This window comes from Schistocerca piceifrons, chromosome 6 (assembly GCF_021461385.2).
Source record: "Schistocerca piceifrons isolate TAMUIC-IGC-003096 chromosome 6, iqSchPice1.1, whole genome shotgun sequence".
Classification (NCBI taxonomy): Eukaryota; Metazoa; Arthropoda; class Insecta; order Orthoptera; family Acrididae; genus Schistocerca; species Schistocerca piceifrons.
Window position 1 is genome coordinate 196,718,355 of NC_060143.1, and position 20,599 is coordinate 196,738,953.

Genomic DNA, 20,599 nt, shown 5'->3' on the forward strand with positions numbered 1-20,599 from the left:
TTCTAAAGGTGGCAGGGGTAAAATACAGGGAGCGAAAGGCTATTTACAATTTGTACAGAAACCAGATGGCAGTTATAAGAGTCGAGGGGCATGAAAGGGAAGCAGTGGTTGGGATAGAAGTGAGACAGGGTTGTAGCCTCTCCCCGATGTTATTCAATCTGTATATTGAGCAAGCAGTAAAGGAAACAAAAGAAATATTCGGAGTAGGTATTAAAATTCATGGAGAAGAAGTAAAAACTTTGAGGTTCGCCGATGACATTGTAATTCTGTCAGAGACAGCAAAGGACTTGGAAGAGCAGTTGAACGAAATGGACAGTGTCTTGAAAGGAGGATATAAGATGAACATCAACAAAAGCAAAACGAGGATAATGGCATGTAGTCAAATTAAATCGGGTGATGCTGAAGGAATTAGATTAGGAAATGAGACACTTAAAGTAGTAAAGGAGTTTTGCTATTTGGGGAGCAAAATAACTGATGATGGTCGAAGTAGAGAGGATATAAAATATAGACTGGCAATGGCAAGGAAATCGTTTCTCAAGAAGAGAAATTTGTTAACATCGAGTATAGATTTAAGTGTCAGGAAGTCGTTTCTGAAAGTATTTGTATGGAGTGTAGCCATGTATGGAAGTGAAACATGGACGATAACTAGTATGGACAAGAAGAGAATAGAAGCTTTCGAAATGTGGTGCTACAGAAGAATGCTGAAGATAAGGTGGGTAGATCACGTAACTAATGAGGAGGTATTGAATAGGATTGGGGAGAAGAGAAGTTTGTGGCACAACTTGACTAGAAGAAGGGATCGGTTGGTAGGACATGTTTTGAGGCATCAAGGGATCACAAATTTAGCATTGGAGGGCAGCGTGGAGGGTAAAAATCGTAGAGGGAGACCAAGAGATGAATACACTAAGCAGATTCAGAAGGATGTAGGTTGCAGTAGGTACTGGGAGATGAAGAAGCTTGCACAGGATAGAGTAGCATGGAGAGGTGCATCAAACCAGTCTCAGGACTGAAGACCACAACAACAACAAGTAAAGTAACCTTTGAGAAACTTTTCCTCATTTGATAGTATGTATTCTAAAAATATTCAACAACATACTGATCGAATTATTTGGCAAAAAAATTGAAAAAATACACATTATAGCCAACAACATGATGACAAGTGCAAAATTTGGTTCAATCATGTCTCAAACAGCAAAAGTACATTAGCTTATATGTACACGTGTATTTTCTCATATGTGTCCCCTTAATTTATACCTGTTTTCGATCAAATTTAATTTTGTGATCATGTGCTAACTCATACTGAGATCTAATGACCACATATCTCATCCACCAGTCTAGTTTGACGCACTTGGGAGCATGAATATCTGTGGTTCATTTAACATTAAGAAAGTAATCACAGCTTCTATGTGTTAGGTTGGGACACCGAATCCGGTGGTAACACTGAGAGTGGTGGACCTGCAAGAAACGGCTATGACCACGACATCGACGATATGGCCCGCTTCTGCCATAAAGAATGTGCGGCCACCTTCCCAACTACCTACGTAAGTAAATTACAGACAGTTAAACCAGTATGCTATAGCTGATGTGACGAGTAAAAAGGAAGACGCTTTCCTTGTTCCGGTTACTTGGATGAAATTACAAAACTTTTTCTTCAAAATGCAATGGTGAGCCAAAACACTGTAACAGCTATCCACTGCGAGATTGAATGATGGCGTTACGGGCACGTGGCGTATCCGGTGTTAATAGTAGCAGAAATTAATGGGGGATCATTCCAGCGACGATGCAGGCCACAAAACGTAAATCCTCTGACACAGCCGACTTTGACAAAGTTCAGCTTGTTTGGCCAACATCTGGCAACGAGCATCTCGGAAACGACAAGCATGATTGGCTATTTGTGTGCTATAGTCATGGGCATCTATGGAAAGTGGATGAAGCAATGTGAAACCCCGAGTAAGCAACAAGGTTCGAAGTCCACATCTCATCACAGAATGTAGAGGTCGAAGGCATGTCTACTCTGGCCAGCAGGATAGGCGGCGATCTGTGGCAGACCTAATGACAGAACACAATGCTTATGCAGGCGCAAGTTTTTCGGAGCACACCATTCAGTGCACGTGGTCGAACATGGGACTCTGCAGTAGGCTACCCCTACGTGTTCCTACACGATAAAAAATAAATAAAAAGAAGACTTTACAAGCAAAGATGGCACATCGTGCATATGACAAGGATCAGTAATCACATATGAACCGGGGGTCGCAAATGCCATCCGGGGCTACCAATTGGCGTTGCAATTATTTCGTCATGCGCCACAAGTGGACGACCACCACAGGATATTGCGGCGGCGCGGTTCTTTCCGTCCCTTTAAGACGGACCTGCACCTACCTGTGAACATTGTCTCAGCAGATCATCAGTAGGAAAGCCGAGTGAAACCTACTGTACTTCGACGTGAACCAAGCTGCAATTTAAGCCACTAATCTACGTTTCGGGAGAAAGTTTTCACACAAATGAAAGTTTCGAAATTTTGTCCTCAATTAATATATTCTGAAACTTAGGTGAACAAGTATCACTGCCAAGCCCGTGCTAGTCTTAACACAGTCACTCACAATCCCTTTCACTCACGTTAGCAAGTTTATTGTGTAGCATTTCCCGAAAACGTAATAGCTACAAAAATACTGATTGTTTTAGATCGATAATGCTCGCCAAATATTAAGTCTGTCGGTACCAAATGCAGTCACAGTTTTTTAGCCACCGACCTGCTCAATACGCCACGCGGAATATATGTCTTTTCTCGTCACAAAATTCACTTAAAAATTCCGAAATTTCTACACGCCCATCGGAATAATTATGCCGTCACTTTACCGCACTTTTGATGTATGAAACACTGCTAGATCCGGCAACTTATCGTTTCCATCGGAACTACTGCTACACACGTCCGAACTGTTTCATGGCTAGGCTCCCACTCCTCTCTAGAATACTCTAAGTCTTCCCTTCCAGCAGAGAAAGGCGCGCGAAGAATATTGCTTTACCAATAGTCAGTTTGCTCAACAGCCAATAGCAAAAGAACATTCTCGCGCGTCAATCCGCGCTTTTCATCAATAACCAATCGCAAAATAGTAAACCTAACGACTGCACTTTTTACCGACGTAATTTTCTAATATGCTGCAGTTTTGCTTATGCATAAAGTTATTTACTATTGTTATTTATACCTGAATTAACTTTCCCTTTACCATGAACTTACTTTACAAATCTGTTCTACAAAAATCCCCTTTGTCCATATCCATACTTCTTCGAAATGTTCCCACACCAAATCCCACTACATAACTCGTTAAACAATTCTCTTCATATTAACCTTAAACCACACTCATGCATCATTCATACTGCTAAAACACATTTATAACATTTTACATACACAAAAAGAAATAATAACACTTTATGAAAATACTAGAACAGTTTATGAAAAACATTCTATTACTTTAGTGCACTCTAGTGGGCACAATCGAAACTAAAATCACAGTCCCCCTATCCAATATTGTCCTCTATCGGCTGATACATAAACCACGTGCGCGTCCAGTATCGCGTCACCATCTGTCACTCTCCAGCTCTGAGACACATTTCCCACTTAACCGCCTCCAAGGAAGGATCGTTATACGGCGCTACGCCTCAATATGCTCAAAGTTTTGTCTAGATGCATCGAGACACTCCAGACATCGACGCTGTATTGAACAGCGCACCCTCTCAAAGATACCTGGTGTATCTCGAGGATATTATGCTGCCGCAACAAGCCTGCCCACTTGATCCTCCAGCAATAAAACAGATTTTTCAGACACTCTCACAGGAAAAAAGTCGATCGGTGACATTGAGTCATCGTGGTGGCCATACGACTGGTCCACCGCGACCAATCCAGCGCCCGGGAAAGGTTGCCTGCAGATGTGCTCTCACCAGTCTGCAGACATGTGCGGGGGCTCCGTCGTGCTAAAATCGAATGCAGCGACGAATAGGCGTGGCAATATTACTCAGCATGTCCGGCAGAACCTCCCGCAGGAATACAAGATGCGTGCAACCATCAAGTTGATCCGGGAGAATCTACTGCTCAATTAAACGCAACACCCTTTCGTGACTGTACGCCCTCTCGTTGCATTTGCGACCCCCGGTTCCTATGTGATTGCTGATCCTTGTTGTATGACCGATGTGCCATACCAGTTTGTAAACGCTTTTTTTAATCACCCTGACCCAACGACATTGTCAGTTACCATTGCTGTGGGCACGGGATAGCAAACTCTGGGCCGTGAAGCGATGGAAACTTGTCGCCAGTTCGGATGATTCATGTTCCTCGTTACACCAAGTCTAAGGTCGTGGTCAGCTACCCCACCATCCAGGCGAACGGCTACGCGCAGATGCAGGGTGGTGGGAGTAGTATTATGCTACGCGAGACTTTCACCTGAACTCCCATGGAACCTGTTGTAATAATCGAATGCACCATAACAGCTGTGGACTATGCGCATTATTTCGGGCCATCTACATCCCTTCGTGCTTGATGTCTTCCCCGACAGTGATGGCATTTTCCACCAAGATAACTGTCCATGTCACAAGGTCATAATCGCGCTACAATGGTTTGAGTATCAGGATAATCAACTCGCATCAATATTTTGGTCACCATATTCACCTGATTTGAACCCTATTGAACACATCTGGGACGCTGTTGGGTTCCATCTACGTTCCCACAAATCGCGCGACCTTTATGTAGACGTCTGGTGCTACTTATATTAAGAAATCTATCAAAAACTTGTCTAACCTACGCCACGCAGAATTGTTGCTGTATTGTGTTGCGGAGGAGGACTGGCGCGCCGTTACACAGGAGTTCATAATGTTTTGTTCCATAAATGCATGTATCCTAATGATAAACAATTACATTACAAGAGGTCGGATGCACTTTTGCACGTTCATATTCTTAATAAATCTTACAAGAGCAGCTTAAGGACCTAAGATGCTTTAACAGAGTCCAATACAAAATCCAGTCTTGTCTGTGATATTAATTTTAAGTAAAATTCCAAGCCGCCTTGTGCCTAACCTCTACTTGGTTACCATAACCGCTGACAATCGAATATACAGATACTAGCGGAAAAATGTTCCTATCGGAGCACAAAAAATGAGAATATGATCAGAGTCTTTTAAATAATTAAAATACTCTGTAAAGTGGGGTACCAGCTGCCTCATTCTACCTTCCTCAGCACCCCCACAAATATTCCCAAATATTTTGGCATGCGAACATACTCGGCGTTTTTGTAACATGAATATCATTTCAAACTTCCACAAGCTCTCCTAACCGTAACTCAATCACACCCTCCAGTCCATCGCTGTAAGTCGCTCATACCCATTCACTCCCAGTTGTCCTTTCTCACTCATTCATTCAGCCCAATTCATTGTCATTATCTCATTGTGTCTCTCTGTCATTGTCTCCTGTTTCACAGCCACTGCCTTCTGCGTTCTGTCCTACAAATACAGTTTCCTCTCACTATCACCATCTCCCACTTGCTCTCTTTTACTGCTAATGTCTCACTCCTTCCTTCCTACTGTTGCTGTTCCTTCTCATTTTCGTTATCTCTCTCTTCCTCGTTGTCATTGTCATATACTTTGTCTGTCATTATCACTGGCTCTCAACCAGTTCCACTTTCACTTTCTCTCTCTCCGTGTTTCATCACTTTATAAGCTAAGTTTTCGCCTCACACCAGATTTTACCTCTACAAGTAGGGTAACTTTGTACCTCTTTGTCTCGGAAACGGGTAAAGATATCAAGAAAATTTTCAAAGTTGTTCGAGATCGGGATCTTAGGGACATATCGTAAGAATTTCTGAACGTAGCCGTCATGGAATCTTCGGCTGGATTTTGGTCCGCTGGTGATGGCGAAAATGTAGTAAAGAAACACTTTTTGTGGGGTTTTCCGAGAAACTGTCCATGAACTAATGGTGTTTCCGTACGTCCCATCAAACCCACAGTAGACCACATGAAATGCAAAAAGAACCAACCGATTTTCTCCATTTACCTAAGCACCAGGAAGCGTGAAATATTTATAGTTTGACTCTGTAGTTAAGATAGTGACACTGAAACGATCCTCCTGTTGGATATACAGGGTGTTACATAAAGGTACGGCCAAACTTGCAGTCAGTGCAATGTTTACAAATGCGGAGTTGGCAGATGCCCATTTGATGTATGGATTAGCACGGGGCAATAGCCGTGGCGCGGTACGTTTGTATCGAGACAGATTTTCAGAACGAAGGTGTCCCGACAGGAAGACGTTCGAAGCAATTGATCGGCGTCTTAGGGAGCACAGAACATTCCAGCCTATGACTCGCGACTGGGAAAGACCTAGAACGACGAGGACACCTGCAATGGACGAGGCAATTCTTCGTGCAGTTGACGATAACCCTGATGTCAGCGTCAGAGGAGTTGCTGCTGTACAAGGTAACGTTGGCCACGTCACTGTATGGAGAGTGCTACGGGAGAAGCAGCTGTTTCCGTACCACGTACAGCGTGTGCAGGCACTATCAGCAGCTGATTGGCCACCACGGGTACACTTCTGCGAATGGTTCATCCAACAATGTGTCAATCCTCATTTCAGTGCAAATGTTCGCTTTACGGATGAGGCTTCATTCCAACGTGATCAAATTGTAAATTTTCACAATCAACATGTGTGGGCTGACGAGAATCCGCACGCAATTGTGCAATCACGTCATCAACACAGATTTTCTGTGAACGTTTGGGCAGGCATTGTTGGTGATGTCTTGATTGGGCCTCATGTTCCTCCACCTACGCTCAATGGAGCACGTTATCATGATTTCATACGGGATACTCTACCTGTGCTGCTAGAACATGTGCCTTTACAAGTACGACACAACATGTGGTTCATGCACGATGGAGCTCCTGCACATTTCAGTCGAAGTGTTCGTACGCTTCTCAACAACAGATTCGATGACCGATGGATTGGTAGAGGCGGACCAATTCCATGGCCTACACGCTCTCCTGACCTCAACCCTCTTGACTTTCATTTATGGGGGCATTTGAAAGCTCTTGTCTACGCAACCCCGGTACCAAATGTAGAGACTCTTCGTGCTCGTATTGTGGACGGTTGTGATACAATACGCCATTCTCCAGCGCTGCATCAGCGCATCAGGGATTCCAAATGACGGTGGGTGGATGCATGTATCCTTGCTAACGGAGGACATTTTGAACATTTCCTGTAACAAAGAGTTTGAAGTCACGCTGGTACGTTCTGTTGCTGTGCGTTTCCGTTCCATGATTAATGTGATTTGAAGAGAAGTAATAAAATGCGCTCTAACATGGAAAGTAAGCGTTTCTGGACGCATGTCCACGTAACTTATTTTCTTTCTTTGTGTGTGAGGAATGTTTCCTGAAAGTTTGGCAGTACCTTTTTGTAACACCCTGTATAAATGGTCCCTATCCCAAGGGACATCCAAAACATTCGACCCTACCTTTTTGTCACTAATAGAACCCAAGGTATGAGCACCAGAAAATTTCGTTTATATGCACGGCATTTTGGAACATATGATTTCGCATGCATACCGATTTTCTTCACAGTTACCACGACCCTCGCTTGCATAAAGTGCACTGAGTCTCCATTCACAGAGCTTCCATTAACAGGCTGCAGTTCACGCCTGTAGTGTAACATATCATTCCCATACCTTTCTACCCCATAGGCGGACGAGTCTTTCAATTTTACTAAGAAACTCATGTTGGGAGAGGGAGGACGGCAATTATAAATTCTGCACACGTCTTGGAAAGTAAGCTCTCAGAGTTTCAAGAGCACTCCTTGATGTGAATCGTCTTCCATTGGTATACCTTCACTAAATGAAACACCACATGTGAAACTTATAAACGAGCAGTTGGATAATAAAATGAGGTGGCACCATCACCAAGAAGATTAGCTCTGCCTGCTTTGCATACACAATTCTGGTGAGTGTGGAACGCCACCGGAACAGCGAGGAGCTGTCGAACACCCGAAAGCATTAACGAGACAGTGCTATCAAAATAGGCAATTATTGGCCAGATGTACACAGTTGTTTTCCTCACGGCTGACAGTAATGCAGCAGCAGAAGAGTGCCAGCCACACTCATATGCGCTGACACCACACCTCTCATAGTCTCGGCTGCTGTGACAATGGAGGCATGCCCTCAGCACCTCGCAACGTCGTTGCCAACTAGCGCCAGCACGGATGGTGTTGCCCATTCTGCCTCAGCGCCCAGCCAACATGACCAGTGGATTACCATGGCACTATCATTGACGTCATAAACTGGACCCCGGAGAAATAGCCAACAGCTCTCAGGTAGATGCCGTGTTTCTTGACTTCCGCAAGGCGTTCGATACAGTTCCCCACAGTCGTTTAATGAACAAAGTAAGAGCATATGGACTATCAGACCAATTGTGTTATTGGATTGAAGAGACCCTAGATAACAGAACGCAGCATGTCGTTCTCAATGGAGAGAAATCCTCCGATGTAAGAGTGATTTCAGGTGTGCCGCAGGGGAGTGTCGTAGGACCGTTGCTATTCACAATATACATAAATGACCTTGTGGATGACATCGGAAGTTCACTGAGGCTTTTTGCGGATGATGCTGTGGTATATCGAGAGGTTGTAACAATGGAAAACTGTACTGAAATGCAGGAGGATCTGCAGCGAATTGACGCATGGTGCAGGGAATGGCAATTGAATCTCAATGTAGACAAGTGTAATATGCTGCGAATACATAGAAAGAAAGATGCCTTATCATTTAGCTACAATATAGCAGGTCAGCAGCTGGAAGCAGTTAATTCCATAAATTATCTGGGAGTACGCATTAGGAGTGATTTAAAATGGAATGATCATATAAAGTTGATCGTCGGTAAGGCAGATGCCAGACTGAGATTCCTTGGAAGAATCCTAAGGAAATGCAATCCGAAAACAAAGGAAGTAGGTTACAGTACGCTTGTTCGCCCACTGCTTGAATACTGCTCAGCAGTGTGGGATCCGTATCAGATGGGGTTGATGGAGGAGATAGAGAAGATCCAACGGAGAGCAGCGCGCTTCATTACAGTATCATTTAGTAATCGCGAAAGCGTTACGGAGATGACAGATAAACTCCAGTGGAAGACTCTGCAGGAGAGGCGCTCAGTAGCTCGGTACGGGCTTTTGTTGAAGTTTCGAGAACATACCTTCACCGAGGAGTCAAGCAGTATATTGCTCCCTCCTACGTATATCTCGTGAAGAGACAATGAGGATAAAATCAGAGAGATTAGAGCCCACACAGAGGCATACCGACAATCCTTCTTTCCACGAACAATACGAGACTGGAATAGAAGGGAGAACCGATAGAGGTACTCAAGGTACCCTCCGCCACACACCGCCAGGTGGCTTGAGGAGTATGGATGTAGATTTAGATGTAGACCGGCTCACGACACTGGGGTCAACTCGTAGCTGCGAGTCATGTGGCATCAATTACTGCCCTCTCCCAGAATGATGGTGGTTCATCAGCTCGCCAGCCACCATCAGTGAGGCTTTCAGTGGCCTGATGCTGCAAGGCACTGAAGTTTTCCTTCTATCTACAAAGGTGAGACTGAGGCAGCAGCAGCTCTCGGCAGCAAAATCCTTGAGACTTAGTTAGTGGTGGCATTGTAGACTGTAGTCATTCCAGTAGGGCGCGAATGGAGTGTCACTGGTTCCACCTCAATGCCGGTTAGATGCAACACTGAGCTACAACTGAAAAACAAGCTGTGCAAGTCAGAGTATATGTACTTGCCGGGCTGAGCCATCGACGTTATCCTTCCGCGGGGATCACTGAATGTGCTCAGATTTTCTGGGCTCGTCAACACTCTTAGTCGCTTCAAAATGTAGCAACTTCACCGTTCAGACGCTCGTTTTGGCCTTGTCAGAAACTGAATAGTTACACTTGCATTCAGTCTGAGCCTTCTCGCGACACCGTGCACAGTCGCCGCTATGATGATACCCCTCTGTTGCCAAAATGTCATTTGCTACATTGCTTGAGTGCTCAGCCCGTCCATAGCGTTTCAGTAGCTTCTGTGCTTGCAGCTACACCATCAGTGTTTCTATCTCTTGGCATTCTGCCTGGCCATCGACTCATTCTGCTTTGCCTCAGGCATTGCCAGGGAACAACTCAACATTTTTTGAATATTTGCTATTAAATATAATCCACTATTTTATTCTGGGGCGCAACAATTCTTTGCACTGGAGATGCAACAAAAGTTCTTTGCATAATTGCATTCAATACTGTCCTATGACAAAACATTCTGTTAAATACAGCTAAGTTCAAAAAAGTATTAAAGCTACAGAAGTATACACTAAGTATATTACGCAAAGTCAATAACCAAACATCCTGCTGAACCCATTCAGGGACCTTGTACTTATATGCCAACACAAATACTCCCTAATGGTATTTCTGGTTAATAACAAGACAATTTAGAATGAAATGCGAAAATCACAGCCACAATTCTAGAAACAAAAATTAATTCCATGTAGACTTTTGATCTCTGTCTAGTGTGCAGAGTGGAGTCCTAATTTCTGATGGGAATATCTAAAACATATTGCCAGTGGACAGAAGGCAGGGAATTGGAAATTCCAAATGTTTGAAAACAATTCAGGGATACCTTATTAGACATTCGTACAGACTATTTGGACTCAGGGTTGTAATTTCATTACTCATCAGCGTGAGCAGCTCAGAATTAGTTACAATTTGTTGTTAGAAGTAGCCTGCAGCCTCTACTGCTGCCTGTTAATGTGTAGTCAGACTCATTCCACATCCCAGATGGCTTCCTGTCATAATGGGACTTACGGAACACGATGCATAAATGAATTAAGGGGTTCGTAACTTTATGACAGTGACTCTGCAAGACTATCACAAAACATGCAGCTCTTCTTTGATAATTCTGTATCTCTTCCTTTAATCGAACTTACTAATGGGTTCCTTAGTTCAGGGTGTGTTTGCGGTTTATGGGCGCTTAACGGCGAGGTTATCAGCGCCCCTACAGATGTTAAAAGAAACTAATGTGGATAAAATGGCTAAATATGTTATGGCACACAGAGGAATAAACCTACAAAATGACACACTCACTCACTCTCACCTCACCCGTGCCCTTAGTTCAAAAGAAACGCAAGAAATAGATGAATTTCGTAAGTGACCCACTTCGTGAACAGATTTTTCTTATTAATCTATATAAATTTGATCTCTATCAATCTGCGTTCCACCAAACGAGATTTGTGCAATGATTCCATCGCTTTTAAATGAATTTCAAGTGATCCAGTACCAATTAGGTACCATATTAAAAACAAATAAAAAAAACTGTGTCCAAGAGCATGGGCTGGAAAATAGATGAATTACAAGAACGGTAGAGAAAATTACATTTGCTGGCGTCTTGGCTAGTAAGGAGAAACTTGTACTGCGATATTCAGCCTGGAACTTGTGTTTCATTCTGTATTTCATGGGACGCAAGAGATATTTCAACAGCACCACAGAAAAATCATGTACTTTTCCAAACTACATACACCCATACACACACACACACACACACACACACACACACACACACACATATGTATGTGGACATATATGTTATTAACTGCTCTATTTATCCACATTAGTGAGGATGAATGATTTTTTTTATTATTATTTTACTTACGTAACGCGCGGTCTTCTGTTCACAGCGACCATTATCTGACAGCGGCAACGTGGATCTCGAACGCAAAGGTGTGTGCTGTTTGGATGAATCGCGCACAGAACATTTCCCTCATCAGCGTGTGCAAGCCACCACTCTGGAATTGCGAGCAAGTAAGTCAGATCAGCTGTTAAGTGTACTGCTATAAGGGGTCGTTCACATAACAATAAAAGTAAATTAAGTGTTGTGCGATATTGATTTCTTCAGTCTGTGAGTTCAAGAAAACTAGTACAACCCAAAAATGTGCCGAAATTCACTGTACGAGGCTCTCTTTGAGAGATTGTGAAGGTGTCTTGAAGAACAAACTGAGGACAGGAAACCCTATCTGGAAACACCATCTAATGATGTCACGGAGCATTGCTGTTAACGGAGAAAACCCTGCCGCTGGGCCGACCATTCAAGGGCAAACGTGAGTTGTAACGCTGACGAATTGCAGGCCGAACACACACTGCCCGGCATCTCACGCGTTCACGCCTCTCACAACACGTAATGTCAGCTAAGAGCAGTGACTAAGTGACCTCACTGTTACAACTCACCTTTGCTGCCTTTAGTGTGGCTTAGCTGCTGATATTTTCCCCTACATCAGCGACGCTCCGTGGAGCCGACGGATAACATTTCTGGACATGGATTCTAGCTCCTAGTTTGTCCCTAAAGACAACCCTCACAGCCCCTCGAAGTTTGTCGGTATATTTCTGTTACAGGCGTTATAGCAAAAGATATTACAGACGTGAAGAAAGACGAGAGTCCCAAGCAAACGATAATAGCAACACGGTAGAAAAGGTTGAACAAAACTGTTTGGCAATATCTTCGAGAGGGTGTGAGAATAAACGTTGCATATTTTTTAAGAGGCGACTGAAAAAATAAACATTGAAATGTCCCCTAAGAAAAATTATAAATGACTGTGCTTAAACTGACACACAATATTTTTAGCGCAACGCAATCTGACTTTCAAAAATCCCTACAAAAGAATGGCCCTGACTAACAATAACCTATACCTTTCATGAATCACTTACCTCACAAAAATCTTCGTTACTCAAACTACTGCAATACAGCGACCGCCAATACTGCCAGCTAAATAAAAGAGTTTAACTACTGAAGGCACTAACTACTGATAGGCATAGTTAGCAAATGAAAGATTTTGATAGAGAACAGACAATGTATTTACCGTAGCGGATGATCTGGACGTGTGCCTATCAGAGACAGTAAATTTACTGTCTCTGATAGGCACACGTCCAGATCATCCGCTCTCAAAACTCCGCCATCTCTCTCCCCCACATCCACCACTGCTGGGGGCTCACCTCCAACTGCGCAACGCTACGCACTGTTAACATCCAACTGCCCACTACAATAGAGAATTTTTCAACAATGCCAGCCAGCCACAGACTGCACACAGCACAGCCAGTGATTTTCATACAGAGCGCTACGTGGTGTTACCAATATAAAAACCTGAACAGCCTACTTACAACATGTGAAGACATTTTTCCCTACGATACAAAACTTTGATCTTTTTGAAAATATAAAGGCTCTTATTGTTGTTTTGAGCAAGCAAAAAATATCATATCACTTCTGAGTAAAAGTTCACAACAGATATTACTGAATAAAGTACATACAGAGGGTACATAAAAATACTGAAAAACGAAAACATTAGATATTAAAAACAGCTTCCAGTCATCTCGGAATGGATAAATAAGGTTCCATATGATTTTCAAAGCAATCTTACACAGGTCTTGATGTTTAGTTTGTGGGGCGCTCAACTGCGCCGTCATCAGCGCCCGTACAAAGTCCCAGTTTTCACGCAGTCCAATTTTTACACAGTCCAGTCTAGCTACTGTCACGAATGATGACGATGAGGATAAAATGATGAGGACAACACAAACACCCAGTCCCTGGGCAGAGAAAATCTCCAACCCGGCCGGGAGTCGAACCCGGGAGCCGGTGATCCAGAGGCAGCAACGCTAGCCACTAGACCACGAGCTGCGGACTTACACAGTTCTTCCTGTAAAATAGCGGCAATTTCAAATAATTATGACGGAGGTCGATACCTATCACGCACCCTTTCCTCCAAAGTAGGTCCCAAAGGCTCAAAAACTCTGAAATCTGGTGACCTGTAGAGTAACTCTCTTTTGATGAGCCCTGACAAAAAAATGGTTCAAATGGCTCTGAGCACTATGCGACTTAACTTCTGAGGTCACCAGTCGCCTAGAACTTAGAACTAATTAAACCTGACTAACCTAAGGATATCACACACATCCATACCCGAGGCAGGATTCGAACCTGCGACCGTAGCAGTCGCTCGGCTCCAGACTGTAGCGCCTAGAACCGCACGGTCACTCCGGCCGGCACCCTGACACTAGACACAATATTCTAGTACTCACTTCGTATCAAAATCCTAATCAGGCTAAGTTACACTTCTAGGAATGTCTAAGAGCAGACCCTGAACGATTGATTTGGTAGGCAAGCGGCAGCCGTTACGTTGAAGACAGGCGGTGATCGTCGTCTTACTAGCTGGCAGGACGTCGGCCCTGGAAGTAGACCTGCTGATTCTCCAGTTGACTCTCAACTTCCTTCTGCTGGGTTCAAACCCGCGTCCGGCTATCTTGATTTAGGTTTTCCATGATTTCTCTAAATCACTTCAGGCAAGTGTCGAGATGGTTCCTTTAAAGGCACGGCTGACTTCCTTCCCTAATCCGATGGGACCGATGACCTTGCTATTCGGTCCCCTCCCCCAACTCAGCCTATCAATCAATCTGCTGTCGTCGTACCATGTGGAACCCTAAATAGTCAGCAGGCAAATGGATACTGAGCAAAGCTCTGTTTCTAACAATTTGACCGGCGCAGCTAAACATTGCGACAAAGGCGGTGCTAGGGACTGATGACCTCACCAGTTTGGTCCCATAGTAACTCACCATAAATTTCCAAATTTTTCCAAAGGCGGTGCCCTCTGTACGCCAGACCGGAACTATGAGGTGGTCTCGCCGCATACGCCTGCTTTGCAGACTACCCCGCTGATTGTGATGTAATGGCTCTGAGCACTATGAGACTTAACTTCTCAGGTCATCAATCTCCTAGAACTTAGAACTACTTAAACCTAACTAACCTAAGGACATCACACACATCCATGCCCGAGGCAGGATTCGAACCTGCGACAGTAGCGGTCGCGCGGTTCCAGACTGTAGCGCCTAGAACCGTTCGACCATTCCGGCCGCCGATTCTGATGTACCGTGTGGAGCATCTGTTCCCTGTGAAGACCTCCAAGAGCGAAACTTCTATTTGCTTTGACACTTTACTTTTCTTTGTTATTATATACTCCAATCTTATTAGATAAAGGCTGAAAATTATTTATACTTTCTGCGCTGAGACATTGTACTTGAAGTCTTCTAAATAGTTTGTCGCGAGATGTATGGTGTCTTTTTCTGAGTGTGTCTCAGTGAAAAACTTTTCAACATTGTTATATTTTCCTGCTGTGGTGTGCGTACTGTAAGACCTTCCGTACACACACCATCAGAGTATTTGACTTGTCGCTCTGACGAAGTAGGCGAGTGTCAGCAGTATACCTCGTGGTCTTATTGTGGCGTGTTTATCTTCTGCCGTTAGGTCAGATGATAGAAATGCCACTTGCACGCTTAGAGTAGCAGATTGACGGTGACCATCTTTAAACAGAACTTGATTAATTTTCACATACATTTATTAAAATAATAAAAATCATAAACCTTACTTAACGTGATTCTGGATGCTATTTACAATTGACAATCTGAAGTTCCTTTGGTCTTGGTACGTTAATCTTATTCTCACATATCTCTGATACTTGACAAAGTGTCTATACATTTCTCTTCATGGCTATGTACAGGAATATGATAATATTATTAGGCGCAGACTGAAACTTGACTACAGACTAATGCAGACTGACTAATCGGAGGTCTGTACACTCGTTACAATACCTCGCGCGTTCAGGTATCACTGCGCGAGTGTGATCCGCGGGGAGAAAAGGTTCTACGTTAGCAGCAATCTCATTGGCTGCGTTACATATTAATACCCGGATCGGCGGAAGCAGAATTTGGTCCGTCTTTATGGCAGCGCCATCTCGTAGAGCGTAGACGGACGAGCGCTACGCCTGCGCTGTTGTGCTTAGCGGGGCGCGCTCTAGTGGGAAAGTTGTGTACGCGCTGACTACACGGAACTATGCACACATCACCTGCCAACCAAACAAGCTTGCAACTCTTTGCACCACATTTCTTTGTTCACAGTCGACGTTGCCTGTTAATTTGACCTGGTACTAGTCCCGTACACCCGAGCAATATTAAAGTATGGGCAGAACAAGTGTTTTGTATGCTGTCGCTTTTGTAAACAAACCAGTTTCCCAGTATCCTACCAATGAATCATAGCCAATCATATGATTTACCTACAATAGAGCACATGTGATCTTTCCATTTCATATGCACAATCTGACAAAAAAGGTGAAGCATCCAGAAGACAAGGCCGAATGTTAATATAACTTCCAACACGCACACATTGTCGTTGGGTATGACTGGAAGTTTATACCGGGTGAGCAAAAAGTCAGTATAAATTTGAAAATTGAATAAATCACGGAATAATGTAGATAGAGAGGTACAAATTGACACACATGCTTGGAATGACATGGGGTTTTATTAGAACCAAAAAAATACAAAAGTTCATAAATGTCCGACAGATGGCGCTGCATCTGATCAGAATAGCAATAATTAGCATAAAAAAGTAAGACAAAGCAAAGATGATGTTCTTTACAGGAAATGCTCAATATGTCCACCATCATTCCTCAACAATAGCTGTAGTCGAGGAATAATGTTGTGAACAGCACTGTAAAGCATGCCCGGAGTTATGGTGAGGCATTGGCGTCGAATGTTGTCTTTCAGCATCCCTAGAGATGTCGGTCGATCACGATACACTTGCGACTTCAGGTAACCCCAAAGCCAATAATCGCACGGACTGAGGTCTGGGGACCTGGGAGGCCAAGCATGATGAAAGTGGCGGCTGAGCACACGATCATCACCAAACGACGCGCGCAAGAGATCTTTCACGCGTCTAGCAATATGGGGTGGGGCGCCATCCTGCATAAACATCGTACGTTCCAGCAGGTGTTTATCATCCAGGCTGGTGATGATGCAATTCTGTAACATATCGGCGTACCTCTCACGCGTCACGGTAGCAGTTACTGACGTTTTGCTGTCCAGCGCCATCTGTCGGACATTTTGTGAACTTTGTTTTTTTTTTTTTGTCCTAATAAAACCCCATATCATTCCAAGCGTGTGTGTCAATTTTTACCTCTCTACCTACATTATTCCGTGGTTCACAAAGTTTTCAAGTTTATACTGACCTTTTGATCACCCTGTATAAGGAACGTGAATATCGTGAGATGTTCAGTGAGCACCGAGGACGACGCGAAGATGCTATGAGCCACGGGAGACGCTGTTATCAGCAGCTGACAGAATTTGAAAGTGTCCTCACTGTGGGTATCTATTTGGCCATCTGGCCGAATCGTACATTATATCAAGACAGGTGGGGTATTCGGACGTGACAGGGGCCCGATGTTGGGCTGCATGGGAACGTAAGGGCTGGCACACTCTTTGATAACCTTTCAACCAACCAAGTCTGACCTCCACAAGGGAGGATCGCCGAATTGTGCACCAAGTACATCGTAACCTCTTCATATGTGTGCCTGTCATCCAAGAATAAGTAACGGACTCACTGAATATCCTGTCATCGCCGCACCATTGGTTGGAGACTAGCAGAAGCTGGACTAGGGAATCATGTCCAATGTTAACACCACAACACAAACGACTGCTTTTGAAGTGGTGTCATAACCAGGAAGTATGAAGGCTTTCACGACCGGATGACATATCTTCTGGTAAACCTTCCGGGATGTAAGGTCGTGGTCCATGAAACTCTTCAGCTCCTAACGTTTCGTCCAGAGCTGCGCTGGACATCTTCAGAGTCGGCAAGACTCACCGGAGGAGAAACACCCCTCTGAAGATGTCCAGCGCAGCTCTGGACGAAACGTTAGGAGCTGAAGAGTTTCATGGACCACGACCTTACATCCCGGAAGGTTTACCAGAAGATAACCAGGAAGCATGGACTGCTAATGAAAGGTGTTGCATTGTGTTCACTGATGAAGCACGGTTGTGCTCTACCAAGGACGACCATCATCGGCAAGTATGTTGGTGACCTGGGTAGAGGTTGTTTTGGAGAGACGTAGTTGTGTTACTCCAGACGTCATGGTCTGGGGAGCCACCAGGTCACAGCTGGCAGTAAAACGCAGCACTGAAGGCAGAAAAGTGAAAAATTATTAATGTAATAAAAATGTGCTACTGAGACAATAGAATAAATGAGAACTGTTTTAAAAAGGAATATAGTTGCTGATGAGGATGAGTATGACTCGAAAAAAACGGTTCTAAGCACTATGGGACTTAAAATCTGAGGTCATCAGTCCCCTAGACTTAGAACTACTTAAACCTAACTAACCTAAGGGCATCACACACATCCATGCCCGAGGCAGGATTCGAACCTGCGACCGCAGTAGCAGCGCGGTTGCGGAGTGAAGCGCCTAGAACCGCTCGGCCACAGCGGCCGGCAGTATGACGGGATGAATACATTGGCTATAGCAAAAAATGAAATAATCGTATGCCATTAATGGCCGGGAGATCGCGTCTGGGATTGTTCGGTCGCCTAGTGCAAGTCTTTTTATTTGAAACCACTTCGGCGACTTGCGCTTCGATGATGATGAAATGATAGTGAGGACAACACAACACCCAATCCCCAAGTGGACAAAATTCGACCCGACCCAGAATCGAACCCAGAGCCTCAGGATCTAGAGACAACTGTCAGTATGCTGAAAGGTATCCTGGTTGAGCCAAGCCCTCGAGAACTGTCTTTGTAAACATTATAAGGAATTGCAAGAAACTGGAAATGTGAAGTATAAATTATGCTAACGAAAAACAACAGAAACTGCGGAGAGAAAGCGACTTAACATTTCAGCACCCATGAAACACAGTGCACACGCCGCTAAGAGACATCTTGAATGTGCCAGTTGGAGCAGCCAAGGCACTGTTCTGCAAGTACCACATGCAGCTTCGTCGCACTGATTTTCAGAATCGGGTACAGCTCTCCAGACAGAAGAGTGATGTGGCATTTCTACGGAAGATTTTTTTTTTTTTAGCGGATGAAGCATCGTTTACAAAGTATGGACTGAGAGAGCTGGATAAACAGTTATCATGATCTGGCAATGTGCGGTGTGGGTTTTTCTAGATTTTCATCATTGGTCCCTGTATTATTGACATTTCATTGACTCAATTTAGAAATCACTGAAATAACGTCACAAGCGCCCTGAACCCGTGAAGTTTCATTTTGTTTTCTCCTCCACTTCTGAGTGCTTTACTTTTTCTGTGAGGCAGTGTATATACATTGGCAACAACGTTCTGAAGTGGAACGTATCCACTCCTTGAGAGTAGTGCCCATGTTTGTCACCGAAGATTAGACAAATAATACTGACACTCTCCTCCCGTCCTAACAAGTTGTTTGCCAATACCACAGCAGTGTGCGCTCATCGCCAGTACAAATCAAATGTCTCTGAGCACTATGGGACTTAACTTCTGAGGTCATCAGTCCCCTAGAACTTAGAACTACTTAAACCTAACTAACTAAGGACATCACACACATCCTTGCCCGAGGCAGGATTCGAACCTGCGACCGTAGCGGTAACGCGGTTCCAGACTGTAGCGCCTAGAACCGCTCGGCCACCTCGGCCGGCTCGCCAGTACAGAAGCTGCAGTCGCACGTGAGGGTCGCAGGTTAGTATGGGATAAACCAACAGGTCACAACCAATAGCTGTATTTTGGTTCTGAATAACCGGAATTTTTTGCTGCTTGTTTGGTATTGATTATAACTGGTGATTTTTATTGTTTTACGAATAACCGAGTAAAAACACCGATATTACAATTAGCCAGACCAGCAGTACTAAAATTTTTCGTTTCAAAATAAACCTCTCTTAAAATAGAAGTAATTTTTATTTGTAAAATTTGCATTGGTTAAAAACATTGCGTTATTATAAAAATGGAAAAACCGATCAGTGCTATTTTAATAACAATGCCGACAGAAACGAGCAACAAACCCATTGCATAAGAATTGGTACAGCATCGCTGAGACAATAATGCCGCAGTTATCATGTGTCTCTGTTTAAGGCATACGTGTACATGCAGTGTGCAACACTTGCCCCCACCTGCTCGTCTTTACGGTAGTTTCTCGTTGTCGTCACCGGACATCTATTGTATCTCAGAATCGCACCAACTCTAGCCTGGAAATATTTTTACGAAGTAAAATGTAAATGTCTTGTGACTAGGGCCTCCCGTCGGGTAGACCGTTCGCCGGGTACAAGTCTTTCGATCTGACGCCACTTCGGCGGATGAGAATGAAATGACGATGATGATTAGGACAACACAACAACCAGTCCCTGAGCGGAGAAAACCTCCGACCCAGCCGGGAATCGAACCCGAGCCCTTAGGATTGACATTCTGTGAATATACAGTCGCTCGAAGTGTCACAGGAGCCGTTCTCACGCTGTCTAGCAGCGACAGCTGTGCTTATGAGCCATGGCTTTTTTTTGTTCTAAGAATAAATAAAAGAAAAATAAAAACGCGGTTCCTCCGCTTTATGGTCCAACAACGCGACCACTCCTTTTTTTTTTGGGAACAGGAAGCCAGGGTAAACAAACAATCTTTATTCGTTCAATTGTGCTGTCCTAGGGATAAGAAAAGTATCGAGACAGCAAAAACAATTTGGAAACCATAAAAATCAACGCAAAGCCCACCCTCTTAACGGGAATAAAGTAAATGAGAATCCTAGTCACGGGCGGGAG

General features: G+C 44.0%; 1 protein-coding gene across 1 annotated transcript in view; it reads left to right on the plus strand.

Moving 5' to 3' along the window:
- Nucleotides 1–20,599, plus strand: part of LOC124802635 (inactive dipeptidyl peptidase 10-like) — a 398,459-nt gene that overhangs the window by 261,276 nt on the left and 116,584 nt on the right. Inside the window, exons 8-9 of the mRNA XM_047263532.1 lie at nt 1,414–1,541; nt 11,705–11,828. Of these exons, the coding sequence (XP_047119488.1) occupies nt 1,414–1,541; nt 11,705–11,828 (252 nt within the window). The remainder of the gene's footprint in view (nt 1–1,413; nt 1,542–11,704; nt 11,829–20,599) is intronic.